We start from the raw sequence: 24,162 nt of genomic DNA, 5'->3' as shown, positions 1-24,162 counted from the left end.
TTGATTCTTGCCTAAGGCTTATTTGGGATTTTCCTTTCCTGCTACCAGAACATGAACTAACTGAATTTCAGGTAATTTTGTAGTCTTCTAAAGATATGACTGTTCCCTTCTTGCTCTTCTCAGACCTCCCTTATCCCCTGTCACCCCCATCCACATACAGAAGAGTGCAAAAGCCTGAACTGTCAGCCCCTCTGCATACCTTTGGGAGAAGCAATCAAGCTAAACTGGAATTGTGTGTGCTGCCAAGCTGACTTCAGGATATTTCAGAGGAGGGAAAAAAAAAAAGAAAAAAAAAGAAGAAAGAAAGACAATCAGTTCTTGCAAGGATTTGTTCTTGAAAACAAGCAAAAGCATGAGAAGCTTTGTTGCAGCAGCTGCACTTACACTGTAGTAAATGTGTCTCTGTGCAGATCCTCCCTGTTCTGCAGTCAGTCCTGTAATCCACACAGAGAAATGCCTCTACTGCTCCTCTCACTGGCACTACTGTCAGAGTGAGACTGGAACTGCTGGAGACTGGAACAGCCTCTCTCTACAAATCCTCTGATGTCAGACAGCCTGCAACAGATATTTATGGAACGAACAACCTAAAAGCTTCTCCAGGTAGATTTAAAACTGCAGTTTGGGGGGGATTTGTAATTTTTGCACTCTTAGAAAACCCCTCCAAGGGGTTCAGGGAGGAAACAGTGGGGAACAACAGATGTGGTTGTATAAGTCCCTGGTAAAATACAATACCTGTACTTTTCCATCCATGATATATTATATCCACACCCAGGATATAACTATCAGTCATGTGAATCCCCATTTGTAAACTGGTTTTCCAGTTTTCCAGTTTTCTTTTCTCTCAGCTGTGCTTAGACAGGGTTTGAATCAAGTGTGACATAAAGGTCTCTCATAGACACACTCCAAGCCCACAGCTCTCTGCTGTGTGCAGGCTTTGACTGGATTTAACTAGGACAGGACTGAAACAGGCCTTCCAAGCATCTTGTCCACATCCTACTTCAGTTTGACACTAACCCCTTTTAGCCAGATTGTTTTCTCAAGCATGTGGACCATTTTGGCCATCTTCCCTCCTAACTTCAAAATATCCTCTCTAGAGTATATTTTGTATGTCATCTCAGATAAATACCAACTCAGAAAATTAATTCAGTGTTTGATCTCCACTATGCTGCCTATTTGCATCTTTCCATTATTCCTTTGCTACTGAACAGTATGACACTTTTCACCTGCTGTGAAAGCCACTTAGGTGTTATGTGGAAGAGATGCTAGAGCAAAATCCAAAACAGTATTAGCATTAGTGTTAATCAGTAGTTGAAGAGTGAAATGCTCTTGTGATATAATCCTGCTGAGGTAAGTGATGATAAATTTGGACTGATAAGACCACTTTGTTTTGAATTTAGAAGCTGAGCTTGTCTGTAAGACTGTAAATATCAGTAGTCCCAGCTAAGAGATTAAAGAAGGTCCGAAGATGAAGTGATATATGGTGAAAGTCCCTGAGTGAGCTTTGCTTGATTACAGACAAACCTCTTTAAGAAGTTCAAAATGTATTCAACATTTTCTGCAGGAGTGTACAAATGTGCTGCTATTATGAGCAACTGGGTTTGTTTTTTTTATACCACATCATTTTCATTGTAAGCAGTTAAGAAGTATATATCTTGGTACCACTTTTGGGGATGTAATTGCTATTTCAAAATGTGCAAGGTTCTTTTCTGTGCAATTTACTAGCAGAGCAAATTTGCCATTTGGGGCTGTGTGGATTAGGTTTCTTTTTACACACATATATATATGTATATGTGTGTGTGTGTGTGCGTGCATATATATATATATATATATGTATGTATGTATGTATGCATGCATGCTCTTTTCTGCTCTACCATTATCACCTTTGGCCATGAGCCAGTGTGGAGGAAGCCCAGTGTGACAGGCATCCCCCCTGGAGATCTGCCTCCCAAGATAAGAAAAAACTGCCTAGTCATTGTGGCCAAGCTGTGAACCCCTTCCTGCTTCAGGACCCCATATTATCTCCCTGTTAACTATTGGTCATCTTATCCCAGTCTCAGACCATTGGTTTCCTTCTTGATTCCCCCCTTCCGTATAAAAACCCCAGCTTTTACCCAGTTTGGGGTTAGACCATCACTGGTCCCCTTCGCTGAAGCCTGCATTCAACACTCTGTGGAACATTATATGATCTTCCTTCTCCTGTCTGCATTGGCAGGGGTGACCTCTGAATAGAGTGGGCTGGGCTGAACAGAGCTGATCACAGAGCAGAAATTGCTTCTAAAAAAGCTGGTCACCTTCATGCCTTTGCCCATGCTCTTAAGGGTTACCCCTGGCTGGAGACTGCCAGGAAACCCCGGACAATGGCTCTCCCCCAGGATGTCTATCTGGGCTGTTGCCAGCAGAAGCTGGGGGTCAGACTGGCCCCCAGGACCCAGCCACAACAAGCCAGGTTTCCTTCAAATCATTAAATATCATCTGATCAACTTCAAAAGGCTTAAAACCAAATTTTCTCTAATAACTTTCTAATGGCAGCTTTCCCCATGCACTGTAATATCACTATGATCAAAAGCTTTGAGATACATTCCAGAATAAAATGGTACTTTTTTGAAGAGGTTTCCACTTTTATACTTACAAGATGTGTCTAAGAATTTGGTAAATGGAGGGAAAAGAAAATTATCCCAGTTCCAAAGCAGTATGCAGTCAAGCAAAGGAAGTAAAATGTTTCCATATATAAAGAAAAAAAAATTAAAAGGAACCCAGTTTTGACATTGCAATCCAAGCATCAAACAAGTGGTATTGTCCCCTCTGGCTACGAGATTTGCCACTTGCCTACTTTGCATCAACAAGGATCACTCAGGGCATGAGCCCCTGCCTTACTATGCTGCATACTAATCTTATTAATGATCAACCCTGGAGTTATATTGCTACCTGTTGGCCATTTGTCCCATGGACATCCAGCAGGAACTCTGAACAGGGCTTTTCTGTAGGATACCAGAGCTGTTCCTTGTGTAGAGTTCTACATCCCACCAGATTTCATTGACTCAGCTCCTCTAAGGCACAGTAGAGGCTCCTGGTGTTAAGATAAGATGGCTATCCATGACTCCTCTTTCTTCTCTTTAATTTATAAGATTATATTACATCTTCTAACTAGAGAGTGGAATAGGAGGAACATGGAGATCCTGAACATCACACAGAAGTAAAGCATGAATAACCACAGCCTGTTCTACAGGCTGAGCCAAGAACAAATGTTATTCCTTTACTTCTGTGATAGACTGGCATTTAAGAAAACAAAGAGAAACACCTAAACAAGTTAAAACTGCTGGAGGCTGATGGGAGTTTTTTCTCCTAGCCAACAGCTGGCCATTTCTAAGAATTGACAGCAGTTTTAACCATTGAAAAGGGAGATCAACCTGTGAACACCACCTTAAGACCTAAGCCTGGGAATTTCTTTGTCTCTTTGTTTCCTGGCTGTGAAAGGTAACTGAGCTTTAGCTGGCTTCCCATCCCCTGCCCAGGCTATGCGGCCCGGGCAGGGGCTGGGTTGAGCCTGCTGCGGCACCCGGCCGAGAGATGGGGCCTGCGGGGCTTGCCCCGAGCTCTGGCCGGGCCAGGCCAGTTCCTGGCTTGGCTGCAGATTTTGCCGTAACTGAATTCACCAGAGACTGCCAAGTAAAGATAGAAAAAAAGCTCTTGACCTGTGGCGAGCTGAGACAGTGACCACACTCTCCAGAGCAGCCATGAAGAATCTTCCATTGCAGACAGCTCCAGCCGCTGCTCTGCCAGAGATCACAGAACCATCTACAAAACCTGGGCAAGATTTTAACTCTTTTATTACCCAGATGAGACTTGCAGATTAATCCTTTTTTCCAGAGAAAGAAAAATAGAGTAATCAACATGTAAAGAAACTTTATAAACTATCAGAGACAGTAAAGAAAAGAATTAAGCTTCAGAAGAGGTAGAGAATAAAGAGATGCTTTAATTAAGCTGAAATATTTTTCTGTTAAAGCTATAGAGATAGTCAATAATGTTCTGAAAAAACTCCTTTAATTCATGACAGAGTATATTGGGAGAAATAGAGTGTTCAAAGTGTGGATTTTGAGCAAAAAGTGGAGTAATTGTGATACAGTGGGGTGCTGGAACAAAAAGAGAGAAGTAATAGTTGAAAATTTGGGTCCGCTTGAAGCAAAAAAGAAAATTTCTGTTTCCAGAGAGACTCACAGAGACAAATGAAGAAAACTTCTGCCTTTGAATAACTCATCCTTAAAAATGACATTCCTAGACTCATTGACCTATAGCATCACTCAGAGTGATGTGAAATGAGAGGAGAAAATATGATGACAGATTTCCAGGCAGCTGATATCAGAAAAATAGAAAGCTATTACAGAAATAGTTTTTTTGTGAGAAACTCCATAGATTAGCAGAAGAAGACTTCTGTTTCTCTACAGAGACTGACGGAAAGATTCTAGCAGAAATTGGAGACTGTTTCAACACCAAAGTTCTGAAGTCTTTTGTCTCTATGTTGTCATGTGAACAAGGGAATGGTGGGGTAGTGAGAGAAAAAGGGGTTTTCTGGAAGTTTTATTCTGGTGTTCTTATTCTTGTAGTTCTGTTAATAAACTTTCTTTACTCCTTTTAAGTTTTAAGCCTGTTTTGCTCTTGTTCTAATCCATATCTCACAGCAAGAAATAAGTTAAGTTTTCTAGTAATTTTTTTAGTTACTGCTTTAAAACCATGACAACTTCGAAAAATTTTGCAGCAAGATTGAAATGCCAAGAGACTGAAATGATCTCTTTACCCATACGTGACATGGACAGTGACAGTTAACCTGTGTCCAGTAGCAAATTTTATTTCTGTCCTGAGGGGATATGCTCCTTACCATGTAGTTGTTAAGGTAGAAATATCATCCCATCTTAAATGCTATAAGATTCTAGCTATGGTGGACTAAGATGGTATCTCTATGAACCTATTGCATTTCTATATGAAAATGAAAGTTAGACTAGCCGTATGGTTGTATATTCATAACCTCTACGCTCAATCCTACAGGAGTCAATCCCAAAAGATACCACAGAAGCCATTTCTTGAACATAACACCATGATATGAAGAGCACAAAGAAATACTCTGGGCAATCCGTACTTCTGTTTCCTATACTTGAGAACCCTCTCCATTAGACTGGGAATGTGCATGCAATAGCAAAAATTTTTTAAATTTTAAACAGAATTTATTTAAAACAGTAATTCTCCCAAAAGACACTAGACACAGGCACTTTTGGAGGGTGAGGAGAATCAACTTGGGCACTGGACCAAAACAAGCATAGGTGCTACTCAGCTGTAAAACACAGAGAAAATACAGAGTGAGACACCATGCATCACTTGCACATGATGGAAACAGGACAGCACATGCTCCTCACATACAAACCAGTCTAATGCATATTTACATGAGCAACCATAGAAGTATAATTGTCACTCCCTTTGTGTTACATAACAAAATAATAAACCAAAGAAAATGAAACCCTATTAAAATACTATTCTTGCTGCCATAGTTGAACAGGCCAATGAGCTCACTAGTCTAGTACACGGCCTCAAGCAGTGGTTAGATACCTGATAATTCAGAGCATGAAGAACGGAAAACAAACTACATCCAGCCACTTGTGGGCTGGAATATTATGTAAGGATGAGTGGTTAAAGAGGGAAGAGAAATTCCTTCTTGAATCCCATAGTTGATCAGTTTACACATTTAAGTATGAGGCTATTTCAGATGCTGGTTTTTTTCTTTCCCTTGCACTGGTATTGCTATTTATGTTAATTCTGCATGTATTTCAGTTTAGGAACCTGTCAGGTTTTCCCCAATCCACTGAAGTCAAGAAATTATAAGTTATGGCATATGTTCAAAGAATAGCACACACCAAGGCATGCAGAGAGCTCTTTGTTCTCAGATTCACACAGACTTGGCTCTAGTTTTTAAATCCACCTAATTTAAATGCTTTAATTTTTAATGATGGAATTCTACTCTCTGTGTACTTGTGGCTTCTGGATTTAATTCTCCATTGCACTGACCAGAGGGAAACCACCTACCTGTCTTGTAGGTATCTTAATTTCCAAGGACTGAAGTGGCATCATGGCTTACCAAGGACTAGCAAACAGTTTAAGTGATTGGAAGGAAAGCTGGTGCAGATAAATGTTGTAGTGCATCTAAAAATCTTGGTACCTCCCAAGGGTAAAACCCACCTCTGGTTTGTGTAATGTTAGTTCCTACCTGAGAACCTTCTCTCCCTTCCCCCTTCCCATTGGCTGTGACCTCCCTGCATCCCCTAATCACCCCTGCCCCCAGGTATAAGAGATAAGACCCAGAGCATTTTGGTCTCTCTCTTGCCCCGGATGGATGACAGACAATAAACCTGGGATTATTCCAGCAAGTTTGAGCCTCCTGTGTTTAGATACTTTGAGTCTGTGTTGTATCCATTCCAGGACCCCTGCTGCTCATCTCAGGGCCTGTGCCCTGAGATGAGCAGGCTCTCACCACGGGGAGTGGGACAGAGGGGTCCCATCGGGGAGAAGGATTGCAACAGAGTGGCGCCCGGCCAGGGGCTGAACAAGCCCACGTTAAAGGCTTATCAGAGCCAGGGTGAGCCGTTCTTTGGAGACTTTGGATGCAGTTTAAAAAATACAGCAAAAAAAGTTTCCAAAAAGGAGTCGAAAATCCTCCAGCACCAGAGGACCAATTCCAGGTCAACAAGTATCTTTCCACCACCAGAAAACGACAGAAAAAGGTAAGATTGAACTCCAACACCGGGCTGGGAGGGGTGGAGAGTGAAACAGGCCCCAGGGGGAGACTGTGTTCTGTGTAACTCCTTCCCAGTGGCATCAGCCCCGAGTGTGTGGGGAAACCCCCAGCCGTGGGCAGAGACGGGGTGGGGGGGGGAGATGGAATTCTTCCTGCTGCCTGTAGAGTGTGAGTTTAATTGTAATCCTTTTGGTGCAACTTTGTTTTCTGTGGTAGGGAAAATAGACAGATTGTGTGCAAGAGCTGCTGTGACCTCCAAAATGGGATCCCGGCTATGCACGCAAGAACGGAGTCATATGCAAAAAATACAGAATTTTTTAAAAACCACAAACATAAAAATTTCAAAACATAAGATAAAACAGTTTGTATCATATTTGACTCAGCAAAGTGAACAGATCGAATTGTTGAAATTAGATTCAGTAACTGTCTGGGATGAAATTGGAAATTTATTAACCTTAAAAATAGAAGGAGAAGACAAATCAGCCCTGAAATTCCTCCCAGTTTTTCTTTTAATTCGAAAAGAATTAGTTAACAGAGAAATAAAAACGGAAGACAAACAAACACCGCAGTATCCACCTAACTTTCCTAACTTTTTCCCCAAAACCTCTGTTCCCCCAATGAAAAAGATACCCAAAAAAACAATACAAGTTCTAATCCAGTGTGTCTGTTTCAGTCATCCAGTCCTGCCTCACAAGCCATCAAGGCTCCCTCCCTATACCCCTGCAGTGTTAAAGAAAATGTATCTTCCTATGCCCACATGGCTGAGAGCCAAGATGGCACTGGCCACGTGTTTCCCGGCCACATGGTGAATCCCCCTGTGTATTCCCTTTCTCCTACCCATAGTTCCTCCCACCCACCGGTTCCCGCCCCCAACCCTTATCACAACCCCTTTGTTTCTCCTGACATTCCACCCTGCACCACCCCCCAGCCCTGCTTGACCCCACCCTATGGCCCTGTCCCCCGAGGCTGTAACTCTATCCCCTATCCCTCCGGCCCCTGTCCCACGGTGAGGAGGGGCGGGGAGGGAGAGAGTTATACCCCTTGCTCCTGTAGAGGGGCAGGGGGAGGGGTGTCCCGGCCCTGCCCCCCGATGGGGGGATGCCAGCCTACCGGGCCTGGAGTGAGGGGGCACCCGGGCTCCTGTGGGGGTGGGGCTGGGTCTCTCCACACGCCTGGTGAGGGAATGGAGCCCCCGGGACCCGGCATGGGGGGATGTGGACCCCCAGAGCCCGGCATGAGGGGGGGGTGGAGCCCCGGGGCCTGGCGTGCAGGGGGCAGCCCCCTGCCCAGCTCCTGTGGGGCTGGGTCTCTCCACAGGCCCGATGAGGGAATGGGACCCCCGGGACTCGGCGTGAGGGGGGGCCACCCCCTGCCCGGCTCCTGTGGGGGAACAGGCACCCCGGAGCCCAGCAAGGGGGGGTGTGGACCCCCAGGACCCGGCATGGGGGTGGGTGGCTCCCCCCCCGGCTCCTGCAGGGGAGGAGCTGTGTCTCTCCACAGGTGTGGGGAAGGAACGAGACCCCGGAGCCCAGCAGGGGCGGACAAAGAAGCCCAGGGAATGCCAGCCCTGGAGAAGAAGTTATGTTAACAGCGGCTCCTGTTGTATACAATAACAGCAGAGGAGCAATGCGATTACAACATCAGCCTTTCAGTTACCAAGTAATCAAAGATATTTGTAAAATTAAAAATTATTTTGGTCGTGATAGTGAAGTCTTACGGGGAATAATAAGAACTACATTGAAATCACAGGATTTAATTCCTGCAGATATTAAAGATTTATTTCGGTGTTTGCTAACTCCCTCTGAATATGATCTTTGGGAAAGCTTATGGAAAAGATCGTTAACAAAACTCCTAGCTGAACTCAAACAAAGTAATCAAAATGCACATGATACAGAGTACAATGAAATCACTTTAGAACATTTATGTGGGGAGGGAAATTGGATTAATCCTGCTGATCAAGTGAAAATATTAACAAAGTTTGTTGCAGATAAAGTTTGTGATGTGGCTGAAAACATTTTCAACCAATTACCAACAGTTGATATTCAAGTCAGTTATGTTATTATTAACCAACTGCCATGTGAGAGTTTCTTACAGTTTGTAGATCGTCTGAGACTACAGATACAGAGACAAGTTACGGAACCAGTGGCCCAGATGGAACTGCTTAAAGAAATGGCCCAAAGAAATGCCAACGAGGCTTGTCGTAGCGTAATTCTGAGTCTTCCTATTAATCCTCCACCCACCATAGCAGATATGATTGAAGCGTGTGCCCAGAAAGCAGACTTGTACAGTGTACACGACAAGACCAGACAACCCAAGGACAGTAGCAGCAGTGACACCAGGAATGAACAAGCCACAGATGTCACCAGGACAGCTGCAGCACATCGTTTGTTTCCAGTGCAAGAGGCCAGGACATTTTGCAAGGAACTGTCCTCAGACCCAGCAACAAGGGAAAAAGCAGAAAAAAGACTCTGTTTTAATGGGAAAAGGGGAGGAAAGGGAGCGGGGTGGGAGACCCCGCAAAAATATGATTGTGAGGAATGTTTGCCTAATAAGGTCTGGCAACCGCAAAAGCGATTCAGACTTGTAACTTCTAAAGCTTTTTGCTTCAGATCTGACCGCTGGGCTGTCATGGGAGTAGATTTGCAGGATAATTCACAAGACCTGGCTGGATTGGATAGTTGGTATTTTGTTATTGGAGACACAGCACACACACCAATAGAGATTGAGGTGGCTCCCATGACAATCACGGGAGACCTAACACACCTCATTCTCTTAGCTAGGTGCCCCCAACCACCTTTCTATATAGATAAAGGGCAAGTAATAGCCCAGGTAATCCCTGTTCCAACAGAAGTCCCAGTAGATGACAAAGCACCGGGAGTTTACTGGGCAGAAGTAGTGAGTGAAAACAAGCCCATTATGGGATGCAATTTAACACATAAATCAGAACATCTCAATGTAGAAGGGTTGACACTGGGGCAGATGTGACCATCATACTGGAAAAGGTGTGGCCCTCACATTGGCAACTACAACCAGTGGCAGGGAAAATACAGGGTGTTGGAGGGATGAAACTGGCAAAAATTGCTAAAGATATCGTCCAGATAGAAGGTCCGAACAGTAGGATAGCTAGTGTCCGACCTTTTGTTATTGACTACAAGTGCCCCTTGTTGGGGAGAGATACCATGTCGCAGTGGGGGGTAAAACTATTCCTGAGACACCTCAGGATTTTTGAGTCCAAAATTATCTTGGCTAGATAATGATCCAATTTGGGTGAACCAGTGGCCTCTCAGCAAACAAAAACTTGGGGTTCTAGAGAAATTAGTGGAAGAAGAATTGGCTAAAGGACACATAGTAGAAACAACCAGCCCTTGGAATTCCCCGGTGTTTGTAATAAAAAAGCCAGGGAAAGATAAATGGCGTGTCCTTCAAGATTTAAGAGAAATAAACAAAAAAATACAAGACATGGGATCTCTCCAACCAGGAATGCCATCCCCAACCATGCTACCACAAGATTGGCTCCTAACAGTACTGGATATTAATGATTGTTTTTTTCAAATTCCCCTGCATCCAGCTGATGCACCAAGGTTTGCCTTTTCCATCCCTACCATTAACAGGGAAGCTCCAATGAAACGATACCACTGGACAGTATTACCTCAGGGGATGAAAGCCAGCCCCTTCATCTGCCAGTGGTATGTGGGGTCTTTGCTTTCCTCAGTGCATGCAGAAAAGAGAGAGGCTATGATTTTGCATTATATGGACGATATTTTAATATGCTGTCCTAATAACAATATACTGAAAGACACCCTTGACCTAGTGGTTAAAGTTTTAACCTCTGCTGGATTCCAATTGCAGGAAGACAAAGTTCAAAGGATGCCATCTTGGAAATACCTGNGCAGACAGCTCCAGCCGCTGCTCTGCCAGAGATCACAGAACCATCTACAAAACCTGGGCAAGATTTTAACTCTTTTATTACCCAGATGAGACTTGCAGATTAATCCTTTTTTCCAGAGAAAGAAAAATAGAGTAATCAACATGTAAAGAAACTTTATAAACTATCAGAGACAGTAAAGAAAAGAATTAAGCTTCAGAAGAGGTAGAGAATAAAGAGATGCTTTAATTAAGCTGAAATATTTTTCTGTTAAAGCTATAGAGATAGTCAATAATGTTCTGAAAAAACTCCTTTAATTCATGACAGAGTATATTGGGAGAAATAGAGTGTTCAAAGTGTGGATTTTGAGCAAAAAGTGGAGTAATTGTGATACAGTGGGGTGCTGGAACAAAAAGAGAGAAGTAATAGTTGAAAATTTGGGTCCGCTTGAAGCAAAAAAGAAAATTTCTGTTTCCAGAGAGACTCACAGAGACAAATGAAGAAAACTTCTGCCTTTGAATAACTCATCCTTAAAAATGACATTCCTAGACTCATTGACCTATAGCATCACTCAGAGTGATGTGAAATGAGAGGAGAAAATATGATGACAGATTTCCAGGCAGCTGATATCAGAAAAATAGAAAGCTATTACAGAAATAGTTTTTTTGTGAGAAACTCCATAGATTAGCAGAAGAAGACTTCTGTTTCTCTACAGAGACTGACGGAAAGATTCTAGCAGAAATTGGAGACTGTTTCAACACCAAAGTTCTGAAGTCTTTTGTCTCTATGTTGTCATGTGAACAAGGGAATGGTGGGGTAGTGAGAGAAAAAGGGGTTTTCTGGAAGTTTTATTCTGGTGTTCTTATTCTTGTAGTTCTGTTAATAAACTTTCTTTACTCCTTTTAAGTTTTAAGCCTGTTTTGCTCTTGTTCTAATCCATATCTCACAGCAAGAAATAAGTTAAGTTTTCTAGTAATTTTTTTAGTTACTGCTTTAAAACCATGACAACTTCGAAAAATTTTGCAGCAAGATTGAAATGCCAAGAGACTGAAATGATCTCTTTACCCATACGTGACATGGACAGTGACAGTTAACCTGTGTCCAGTAGCAAATTTTATTTCTGTCCTGAGGGGATATGCTCCTTACCATGTAGTTGTTAAGGTAGAAATATCATCCCATCTTAAATGCTATAAGATTCTAGCTATGGTGGACTAAGATGGTATCTCTATGAACCTATTGCATTTCTATATGAAAATGAAAGTTAGACTAGCCGTATGGTTGTATATTCATAACCTCTACGCTCAATCCTACAGGAGTCAATCCCAAAAGATACCACAGAAGCCATTTCTTGAACATAACACCATGATATGAAGAGCACAAAGAAATACTCTGGGCAATCCGTACTTCTGTTTCCTATACTTGAGAACCCTCTCCATTAGACTGGGAATGTGCATGCAATAGCAAAAATTTTTTAAATTTTAAACAGAATTTATTTAAAACAGTAATTCTCCCAAAAGACACTAGACACAGGCACTTTTGGAGGGTGAGGAGAATCAACTTGGGCACTGGACCAAAACAAGCATAGGTGCTACTCAGCTGTAAAACACAGAGAAAATACAGAGTGAGACACCATGCATCACTTGCACATGATGGAAACAGGACAGCACATGCTCCTCACATACAAACCAGTCTAATGCATATTTACATGAGCAACCATAGAAGTATAATTGTCACTCCCTTTGTGTTACATAACAAAATAATAAACCAAAGAAAATGAAACCCTATTAAAATACTATTCTTGCTGCCATAGTTGAACAGGCCAATGAGCTCACTAGTCTAGTACACGGCCTCAAGCAGTGGTTAGATACCTGATAATTCAGAGCATGAAGAACGGAAAACAAACTACATCCAGCCACTTGTGGGCTGGAATATTATGTAAGGATGAGTGGTTAAAGAGGGAAGAGAAATTCCTTCTTGAATCCCATAGTTGATCAGTTTACACATTTAAGTATGAGGCTATTTCAGATGCTGGTTTTTTTCTTTCCCTTGCACTGGTATTGCTATTTATGTTAATTCTGCATGTATTTCAGTTTAGGAACCTGTCAGGTTTTCCCCAATCCACTGAAGTCAAGAAATTATAAGTTATGGCATATGTTCAAAGAATAGCACACACCAAGGCATGCAGAGAGCTCTTTGTTCTCAGATTCACACAGACTTGGCTCTAGTTTTTAAATCCACCTAATTTAAATGCTTTAATTTTTAATGATGGAATTCTACTCTCTGTGTACTTGTGGCTTCTGGATTTAATTCTCCATTGCACTGACCAGAGGGAAACCACCTACCTGTCTTGTAGGTATCTTAATTTCCAAGGACTGAAGTGGCATCATGGCTTACCAAGGACTAGCAAACAGTTTAAGTGATTGGAAGGAAAGCTGGTGCAGATAAATGTTGTAGTGCATCTAAAAATCTTGGTACCTCCCAAGGGTAAAACCCACCTCTGGTTTGTGTAATGTTAATTCCTACCTGAGAACCGTCTCTCCCTTCCCCCTTCCCATTGGCTGTGACCTCCCTGCATCCCCTAATCACCCCTGCCCCCAGGTATAAGAGATAAGACCCAGAGCATTTCGGTCTTTCTCTTGCCCTGGATGGACAACAGACAATAAACCCGGGATTATTCCAGCAAGTTTGAGCCTCCTGTGTCTAGATACTTTGAGTCCGTGTTGTATTCACTCCAGGACCCCCCGCAGCCGCCTGTGCCCTGAGATGAGCAGGCTCTCACCACGGGGGGTGGGACAGAGGGGTCCCATCGGGGAGAAGGATTGCAACAGATAAACATGTGCCAGCAGGAATTGTTGTAAGATACTGCCAACAGCTACCTCTGACCTGTGTAAGGGATCATATTCCAATCAGGAAAGAGGAAAGAAAGCACCTTCTGGAGGTATACGCTGTACTTGAGGTGTTCCTTTAGTCACAAAGGATCATTCAGAACATGGGAAATGTCCAAATATCATAATCAATGTATAGCATTGAACTGACAGCCTTTTAGACTCAGTTCCCTCCAGTATCAGAGTCAACACAAAGTAAGAATTAGTGGAAAACAAGGCTCACACAATAGAAGGAACATTTCAAATTAAAAGTAATGCAGTGTTGAGTAAGACTTAGAAAGCCATCATCTCTGCAGTACATTGTGACTGAACTCAGAGCCCAAGGCACAGACTGGACTTTCAAACTAAACCAGCAACTTAGATGGACAGTATTCATACACGAGAGTAGACAGAAGGCAGCACTAGCTGAGAACACCCTGCCTCCACCACCACCAGCAGAAGAGGCAGGAAGGAATGAGCTTTGTCCCACACAGGGAGTTGTGGCTAGGCTCTGACTCCTTTGCAGCAATTAGATCAAAGAGAATTGAGTAGGCAAGACTATTTGGACAGTTAGTAATAGTTGGTAACTAAATTGTTCTGCTGACATATAATAACAGAATTAAATTACTATCTATTCCCAGCACTATCTTAGATCTATTTTGTTTTTCACCAAAAACTCTACAGTGAATTCAGATTAACCAGGGTCCTTTGAAAGCTTTGTGGGATAACAGATTCTTGGCTTCTTTTACTCACGTACTCTAGTTGCAACTGTTAAAGTGCAGATGCTTCAAAGAAGCCAGAAAAAAAGCCAAAGAGGCCAGTAGACAAAGATGCAGACAGAAATGCTATACCATATTAACAGCAATCATCATGTGTTACAGGGGAGCCTAAGTAGGAAGGTGAGTTAAAACCTGTGGAATGTATCAAATTCAAGTGTCCTGATTTGTATAATTTTTTTCTTTTCTTTCCTAGACACTCTCTTTTCTTGCAAAAGATTTATTTTTAAAAGACTACAGGACAACAAGAGAGCCTATTAGACTGGCAGTTATCCTTAGTCACTTCCTACAATGCTTTAAAACAACTCAAAAAATCTTTTTTGTGGGCATGAATGCAAAAGTACATCAGTGGCCCACAGCATTGAACCAGTAAACCTGAAAAGAGTAATAACCTACAGCTAGTTACATCACATTTCTAATTACACTGAAAGATTGTCAAGGTTGGAAAATCAAATGCTGAAAAATTATAGCTAGCAAACACATTATGGTATGGATAGGTTTAGCCACTACCCATGTGTTGCACTGTATTAGGAAAGGCAATAGTGATGACACAGACTCCCAAGCTTAGTTGCAAAAGATCCATTTTATTCTTCTTTATTCTTCAAGATACATTTTATAGACAGTTCCAAAAGGGTCCAAAGGGGTAAAACTTTCATTGGCCATCAAACCAACATATCATCATCATTAGAAAGTTAAGAACACCCCTCGACTATTTCTTGCAAGTAAACAACAAGGAGACAAACCACACCTGCAAAGGTTGTTTTCCTTCTCTGACGCGGTGCTGGATTTTTTCCCCAGCCAGCTCCTGGCACTGAGCCAAGAATGGGCTGCTCCTGGAAAGCTTATGCTCTACGGCACTGGCTGTCCAGCATCAAGGGCAGGAGCAAGGATGAGGGAGAGGCCTTCCAGGTGGCTTCCAAAAGGGATTTATTCTCCTGAAGGTTCCAGGGAAGAAAGACAAAAGATACAGAGGTACAGCAACTTATGTGTGGGGGAGGAGCAAGGGCAGTGTACAAATAATAAACCAATAGGGAAGACTTAGGGGAGGAGCATAAGGCGGGGTTACATAATACATAAACCAATGGGGAACACAAGGGGAGGAAAGTGGGGCACATGGGCCAAAGGGGCTTGGAAGAATAGGGGAATTCCAAAGGGGGCGGTCCAGGCAGGGGTTGACACAAGGGAGGATTGACAACTTATTGGGAGGGATAGCAGGGAACATTCGGGAACAAGGGGCAGGTATCAGGCTGGATTGGCAACCGGGGTAAGAGGGCACAACTGGCACCAAAGTATTAACATGGGGGAGGGGGGGGGGTACAACTTAACAATAAAGAATGTAATTGAATCAAATATATTAAAAACGAGATTCACTTAATAGATTATAAAAAGTTTAATATAAATAAAAAGACAATTAGGAGACAAAGGAAATAAAGCAAAGGGTTAAAACAGCCGGGTGCCCTGGCAGGTTGCCAGGAACACACCTGGTATCTTGGGAACACTCTTTTTTTCCCCCTCTGCTGTGAAGGTTTAATGCATATTCAAAGCATGCCCCCTCCCTGGTTCCGCCTTCTTGGATTATGCTTTTGCTCAATTTTATTTTCTGCTGGTCAGCATATTTTTTTTGCTGGTCATCATTATTCTAGCTAGTCAGCATTATTTGAAGTTTGGTTTCCTTTCTTCTGCAAATGGTCACTTGTTGATAACAATCCGGGCCTCTCATCCTTCCTTTTGAGGGCAGCTGGGCTTCATATCTTCTGCTGATAACAGTTTGGGCTCTATTGTTCTCGTGATAAGCAGCTTGGGCCCCACTGGCCTTGCCCTCTGGGGTTTCCTTGCCCTGTACCTAGGAAATTCTTTTAAGCTTAAAACTTGTTAGCAAGAAAAAAGTACATACATAGCTAAAAAGTATTTAACATATAATATTCATCTGGAAAAGCCAATATCACAATACAAATTTATAACAAATATAATGAACAACAATGCACCACAACACTTCTCCAAGGACTCTTTGAGTTCCTCCTCACAATTTCTCAGGCCACACTTTCTCAGGCCAGTGTGAGAAAATTATGTGACTTAGTTTCATGCAGACACTGTGCTACCTGCCTGATCTCTCGCATTCAGCATCCACACCCATGTGTAACGCAGAACATGGGATGGGATCCAGCTGACTGCATTTCAGTTCAAGACATTTAGCTCAAGACAAATCTCTCCTTGCAGCTCTTGCCACACTTGATGTGAGCCTGATACAAGCTCAGTGATAAAGCAAGTACCTAAAAATGCAAGCACACAGTTGGAGCTGCAATTTTTGTGCTTGTACACTTACAGGTGTTTTGGTTCACCAATACTTATGCTCTTTACTGTCATTCTTTCTGTATTATTTACTAATTAAAGAAAAAAACTCCCAACAGTTACAAAGCTTTTGCCCATGTAATTCAACTGAATTTTTGAGATATCCACATAATCCCCAATATTGCATCGGGCCAGAGCTTATCTGGTTCTATCACACTGCCAGGAGTGAGTCACACCCTAGGAGCAGGATGGCCCGAAGTGTGACTAGAGCACTTGCTCTACGACTTTTTGGCTGTAAGTCTGCGCTCTGAGGAGGTAAGGATGAGAGGGAGGTCTTTTGCATGGGATAATAGAGGATTTATTGCTCTGGGGAATCTTGGGGGCAAAAGACAGAAAATGCGAGTGTGCAACTGCTGAAATGGGGAGGCGGTTCAAAGGGAGGGTACAAAGCATCAGCTAATCAGAGCTATCCTGGGGAGGGTGAAAGGCAGGGTTTACAAAATCATCCTCCAGTGAGGGATGTAGGAGGGGAAACTGGGTCACATGGACTAATCAAACATCAAAATTTAGGGGATCTCCGAAGTGAAATTCCAAGCATGTGGTAGGCATAAAGTAGGATTGACAGGAGACTCAGGGCAGATTGATAGCATGGGGTGGGAGGGTCTCATTTGGACCAAACCATCAACTTAGGCAATAACAGAACATACAAGAAGAACATTAACAAGAAACACACTGCAACACCCCAAGGTCCCCTAAGTACAATTTTATTCCACTGCTATCATGCTGTACTTCTCTCCTCTTGTGAAGCTGCCTTTTCAAGAAGTAATGTAATTTAGCCATGACATATTCATGTGTCTTCTCAGGCAGGAAAACATAAGAAAGTTATTGAGCTTTGCTTCTGAAACATGCTACAGTATTATGGACATAGCCAAATAGTCTTGACAGAAGTATTCTTGGAATTTATATAAACTGTAGAGACTGCTATGCTACAGCCCCAGGTTTTATTACCACACCAGCCAAAAGTGACCTTGTGCACTACCCCACTTGCAGAAGAAGAAATCAAGACAGCCTATCTATAGGATAAGAGCACATTATTGACTGATGCCAATAAACATTTCCTAATGTTTTGTAATGTAAGAAATGAAACAAGCAAACAGAACAAAATGAAACCACAACATATAGAAATACATCAATTTACAAGATTAAACAAAAGGCCACCAAAGTCCAGATTACATTTATTTCTTCCTAGACAGAAGAAAACCCAATGTTATAAATGAATAAAAGTTTGAAGACAGAGTGCTCATTTGAAGAATCAAGTTTTAGACTTGTCTTGTGGGAAAGTGAAATATGACAGAAGTATAATCAGTCTTCTACTGAAAACAGGCAAGAAAAAACAGCTTTACAAAATTACACTAAGCACACTGACTTCTCCCGGGTCTTAGTTGCTGCTGATTTACATGTGCTTCAAGATATTCAATATCCCACAGCACCAGATTCTGTGTCTGAAGTAAACCAATTATGCTGGGTGGGCATGTGTGTGTGTGTGTGTGTGTGTGTGTGTGTGTGTATGTTGCATTAAGTAATGGGATAGCTATTGTGCTTAAATTAAAACAAAACAAAAAGAACCCAAAAACCAGACAAAACCACTTAATGAAACCCCAGTAAGCTGGAAATGAGCTGGAAATTCTGAAAGAGAAATCAGAATAACAATTCTCATATGTCTAAACCCACTATCTCCCAAGTTCCAGAGTGTGGCCCTTAGGAGCCCAAAGCAGTTTGAAATAAACAAAGTTGGGAAGCTCAGCATATTCTATGACCAAGGTACAACATATTGTCAAATGTGCCCTAAATTAGTCCATTTTGTTCTGGTATAACAATTTATGGAAGACACACCGTTGGTGAAATTATCAGTAATGAATCAGTTAAGATAAAATTTGTTAACTGGTTTCACAAGAAAAGGTTATTGTACTTTTGGTATAGACAGAAAGGTGACAAATATTTGTACAATTTTTCATTCATGTCACAGATTTCATGTCATAAAAGTTGTTACTATAAGATTATTTTCCCAGTTAGCTACAGTAATTACCTAAAACCTAAAAGCTTTGTTCCTTCTCCTTCTACCTTCCTCCCCCACCATTGTTACAAATGCATACTATAATATTGGCCCTTTGCAAAATATTGGAATGAATGTCATATACATATATATTTTTTAAGTGGTTTTGCTATAGTTTTTACTTTAATTAAAATTAGGCATAGTAGCGGAATAGCTGATAGTCATGCTTGACCTTAGGTGAACTTAGATAGTCTGCTCATCTGAGATAACATCCAGTGAACATATGGTGAGGACCCCACTGATGACATGCCAATTACCAACACCTAGCGTCTGTGGAGAGAATGGATGAAGGACCAAACTGAAGGTGATAATGAAGATAGACACATGCTCAAAAAGGCAGAGTGGTCATGAAAAACAGTTCTTGGAAAAGTTTGAATCTGCATAATTGTTTATGACTATCAACAGGCTGATGCAATGGAAATGGTATATAAAGGGAGTTTTCAAAACCGCAGGTGTGCTCTTGGCATACTGCCAAGCACCCGGTTGTTTTAACCCTTTGCTTTATTGTCTTTGTCTCCTATAGTCTTTTTTATTAAACCTTTTAAAATTTACCAGGAAAAGTGAACATAATTTTTCACGTAATTAATTTGGCAGATCCAGGATGGTATAATGTAGGAACCTAATTTGATGGGACAGAGCATACCCTGGACAAAATTCCTAGCATAGGGGGGATAAATCTAAGGCCTGGAATGTGGAGTGCTGTGAAGATGCTAATAGAGTCCTTCCACCTTAGACTTATAAGGTCAAAAACCCCTGTCCTGTGAAGTGATTGGATACCTGCCCTCAGGTAACCCTATTGTTAAGTATGCCACGCCCTTGGGTCTTTGGAAGTTGCCTCTTGGACCATGCAGTCTCTCTGTGAACATTAAAATCTATCTTGGGCACTCCATCAAACCTGCCCTGTTAATATAACCACCTGGCTGGACCAGACCCGGATTGCAAAGTGCTGTTAGTGGTAGCGTAACAATTTAATTGCCTTGATCAAGTTTGTCAAGACATGACAACACAATTTGCTCATAAGAGAAATTCTTCAAACTTCTGAATAGTCAATAGTCTCTAGCTGGCATATAAAATCATGCAATATCATGTTATATGTAAGAATTATGAAATTATAATAATAGTATATGTTTGGAGGAAGAGGTACTTTCTAAAGCCTGAAATATATGACTAGATAAAAAGTATACCAGCTTAAATAATCTGAAAAATAAACTGAGGAGTGGAGGGGCCTGTGAACCTGCAGGAAGAGATTGGGTTATGTGGGGACTGTTGACCAGTGAATCACAGCCACAAGATTACCAACAAAGGACTGTTATCCATGCCTGGCTTCCTTGAAAAAACTGCATAAAGACATTTCTACTTCCTCCCCATCTCTGAAACATGACAAAAATAACTCTATATTACAAGCAGCCATAGTAGCTCTCTGAAGGAATTCCAGAAACACAGGACCACTGGAGTACAGTAATGTTTAGAAGCAGAAAGGGAAATCACAAGTGAGTGGCTTCTTTCACATAGAATCAAGCCCTCTGATGATAGTTAACTTAGCTGAGAGGTTAGCCATGGGCATCCCCAGAAATTATGGTATGTCAAAGGAATCCAAATGCATGAGAATGATTAGAAATTGGTGAATGAAGTATTTTGTGAATCTTAGTCCTAGCATAAGAGCAGAAAGCTGCTGTCTATGACAAAAATGTTTTTTACAACAAATAGGAAAACCAGCTTCTTTTTTTTCCCACTAGTGTTGAATCAGATTTTGTTAATGGCTGTAAATCTCTTTGAGATATTCCAATGGAAATTACAATTCAAGTTTTATAAAAAATATTTTACAAAGGAAAAATTACAGTGCCAGAATATATACAATAAATCTATGGGAAATAATTATTCTTCCATGTTTCAAGAATTGTTTGACAAGTTTTGAAATTATTTCTCTGGGAACTGATGTGACTTAAATGTACTTATCCCTTGCATTTTTTTAGCTCATGTTTGCATTTACTGTCCATTAATAATAGATGAACACAATAGCCTAATGTACTTGATTCTTTTATGAACTGTAGATAATTCCACATTTCAGTCCTATATAATATCAACAGCATAGGGGAAAACTGGAATGTGGCAAGAAACCCAGGAAAACTCAAGTTGAGTTGGATTGGAAATTAGCTGGAAGGATAATAATCCTGCAAGCCAATATTCATTAAGTAATTTTATGTGCAGCAGAAGAAAATCATGATACACACTTGGCATCTGGAGATTAAAATGCTAAGAAAAATATTTCAATAACTGTACAAATTGGTTAACAATTGTGATGCAAAACAATTATTTCTACATCCATTGATTAACATGATTCAGTTTTACTCAGCATTATTCAGAAACTCCAATACATAATCTGAAGAACTGCTTATCAGACAACCTAGCTGTTTTCTGAGATGCTATATAATCCTTCTTCCCATTTTTCTTTTGCCATCATTTGCCCTACATCCAAACCATGTTCACTTCAGCAATGTCTGATTAAATTTCTGGAGGTGCTGTGGAATACACTGGGGCCTAGGCAAGCCCTATGAGGGCATGCAAATATATCAAAACTGTAAAACAAGAATTCAAACCAGTCAATAATTAATAACAAAAACAGATAAAAATTAGCATACTTAAACTGCTCTTCTGGATTAAATTAATGTCTGTTCTTTAACTATTAAATATGACCTAAAATAACACTACCACCTTCCAAAGGTAAGCTGTTTCATCCTTTTGTAACTTGTGATCTGCATCAGACTGCATGTTTTTAGTTATGTGACTCTTCTGATAAGCTGTTCAATGCAAATGGCAAATAATATAAGCTGAAAAGCAAATGTCATATTACTAGCAACAATTTAGCTGCTGAACTAGCTATGTGACTCACCCAGGAGGACCATTGCATCTCAAGCAAGGTTTTGGATTATCCCACTTAAAAAAGGTCAGTGCTACTCCATCTATCTGGAAGTCTCTTCATTAGTGAAGAAGGTATTATTTATCTGAATATAGGTAGCAGACAGAGATTTGGGGTTGTTTCTTTTCTTTTTCAAGTAGAATTTCTTGTTCATGCATCTCAGATTAGAATTGACCTCTGAAAATATATCTTTACATATCCTAGTAGATTTATGCAATGCAAAGTGTCTTTTTCTTAGTCAAAAAAAATATAGACTTTTCAAGGACAGTAACGGTTAAAAATCCATCTGTTGTTTTAAAAGTGTCTATGTGCTAGTCATTTGCAAGAAAAAAATATGTTCTGAAGAAAATCTCAGAAATTAATTTATTTACTGCCTGAAATTCATTATTCATGTCAACAGTCTAATACACCTATGTTTTCAAATATAATATCTAGTACTTCATATTTATTACCTCTGAAAAAATCTGGCTGGTGTGTGTGCAAACCACTGACCTCTCCAATGGTGTCATGGAGTTACTTTACCTTTAAGAACAGTTGAAGTTTCTGGGAACTGCCTGGAGTCTTTTCTCCTGACCAATTATCAGTCATTGCTGAGAATTGACAGCAGTTTAGGCCATTGAAAAGTGGGATCAACTTGTGAACCCTACCTTAAAGTGTAAAACCAGAGCTCTCTTGGCTCTCTTTGTTTCCTGGCTGTGAAGAGCGGTGGAGCTCCGGCCTCCCGTTCCCTGCCCAGGCCATGCGGCCGGGCGGGGACAGGGCTGGGCCTGCCGCGTCTCCCGGCCGGGAGATGTGGGCTCTGTGGAAGGTTTTCCCTGGGCTCTGGCCAGGCCGGGCCGGGCCGAGCCAATCTCTGGCTCAGCTGCAGGGTTTTTGCTGTAACTAAATTCACTAGAAACTGCTGAGTGAAGAAGGAGAGAGACTCTGGACCTGAAGCGGGCTGGGGCGGCGACTACACTCTCTAGAGCAGCCATGAGGAACTCTCTATCGCAGACGGCTCCATTTCCTGCATTGGCCGAGGCCACAGAACTACCTACAACAGCCTGGGCAAGATTTTAACTCTTTCATTACCCAGATGAGACTTATGGATTAATCTTTTATCCAGAGAGGGGAAAAAAGGAGAGTGAGCAACATGAAAAGAGACTTTATAAACTAGCAGTGACAGGAAAGAAAAGAAGCTTTGGAAAAGGTAGAGAATTAAGAAGATGCTTTAATTTAGCTGAAATATTTTTCTGTTAAAACTATGGAGATGGACAATGAAGTCCTGAAAAGAACTCCTTTAATTCATGATAAGTATCTAGGGAGGAATAAAGTGTTCAAAGTGTAAACTTGAGTAATTATGGTATAGTGAAGTGCTGGGAGATTTGAAGCCTTGAGAGGCAATGAGAAAACTGTTGTCTAGTGAAGCTCACAGAAACAGATGAAGAAGACTTTTTTGCCTTTGAATACTCATCCTTAAAAATGCTAACCCTAGACTCATGGCCCATAATATACACCTCAGGGTGATGTAAAAATGGGAGGGGTGGGCTCTGATAACAGCAGCTCTGGGCAGCTGATATCAGGGCAATGGAAAACTATAACAAAAATAGTTTTCTTGTGAGAAACTCCATAAATTAACAGGAAGAAACTTCTGTTTCTCTATGAAGACTGGTGAAAAGACTGTAGCAAGAATTGGGACTATTTTAACCACCTAAGTTCCAAAGTTTTTGTCTCTGTTGTTGTGTGAAGAAAGGAATAGTGGGTAGATAGGGGATGAAAAGATTTTTCTGGAAGTTTATTCTGGTGTTCTTATTATTGTAGTTTGTCAATAAACTTTGTTTATTCCTTTTAAGTTTTATGCCTGTTTTGCTCTTGTTCTAATCCATATCTCACAGCAAGAAATAAGTAATTTTCTTAGTTATTGGTTTTAAACCACGACAAATGGGTGACAGAATAATGCAAACTTGAGAAGAATAGGTCCTAATTTTGTCAACAGTTCTCTGGTAAAAGCTATACTATTAGCTTAATAATGACTTATTTTAAAAAACTGTGGCTGGCATATATTTGTCTGTGACATTACCACCAAAACCTTTAGGAAGCTTACTTTCTGAATCAAGGATCCACAGTATATGGAATTTAAATATGTGAATTTATAATTCACCATCTTGGCTGTAAATAACCTGTGAAAGATTAAAACTCTTGACAATGCTTACAGTAAGACTTTAGTTTGGTGAAGAAATAATGGACATAAAATGCAGTACAGTTACTGACTTAGGAAAGGGGATTTATTCACCTTTGGCTGGTTTCCTCTGTTTTCTTCAGCCATATGTGAAAAACAGGTAACATGCATATGGTCACTTGTGCATGTAATAATAGGATCCGAGACACAGCTTTAATTTGATGAGGATTTAATTCCAAATGCAAGAGAATTGCAACTCACTAGTTCATTATATTCTTGTGGATTCTTAAGTGAAAGATTCTAGGGAAGTCTAAACAGCAACTAAGTACACAATCCATGGCCAAGCTAGAGACAGAAGATCAACACTGGGAAAATTAACATTTTAATGTATTTTAATATGGT

At 41.1% G+C, this 24,162-nt stretch overlaps 1 protein-coding gene across 1 annotated transcript; it reads left to right on the top strand.

The window, feature by feature from the left end:
• The first annotated feature begins 455 nt into the window (after nt 1-455).
• On the top strand, nt 456-10,663 carry LOC117244011. The gene is made up of 2 exons (XM_033512566.1): nt 456-600; nt 6,463-10,663. The coding sequence occupies exon 2, from the start codon at nt 8,360-8,362 to the stop codon at nt 9,761-9,763; it is 1,404 nt and encodes a 467-aa protein (XP_033368457.1). The 5' UTR covers nt 456-600; nt 6,463-8,359; the 3' UTR covers nt 9,764-10,663.
• The last annotated feature ends 13,499 nt before the right edge of the window (nt 10,664-24,162 follow it).

The sequence above is a fragment of the Parus major genome, chromosome 3 (genome assembly GCF_001522545.3).
Source record: "Parus major isolate Abel chromosome 3, Parus_major1.1, whole genome shotgun sequence".
Lineage (NCBI taxonomy): Eukaryota > Metazoa > Chordata > Aves > Passeriformes > Paridae > Parus > Parus major.
The sequence above is the reverse complement of the archived record's forward strand: the minus strand, read 5'-3'. Positions and strand labels throughout refer to the sequence as shown.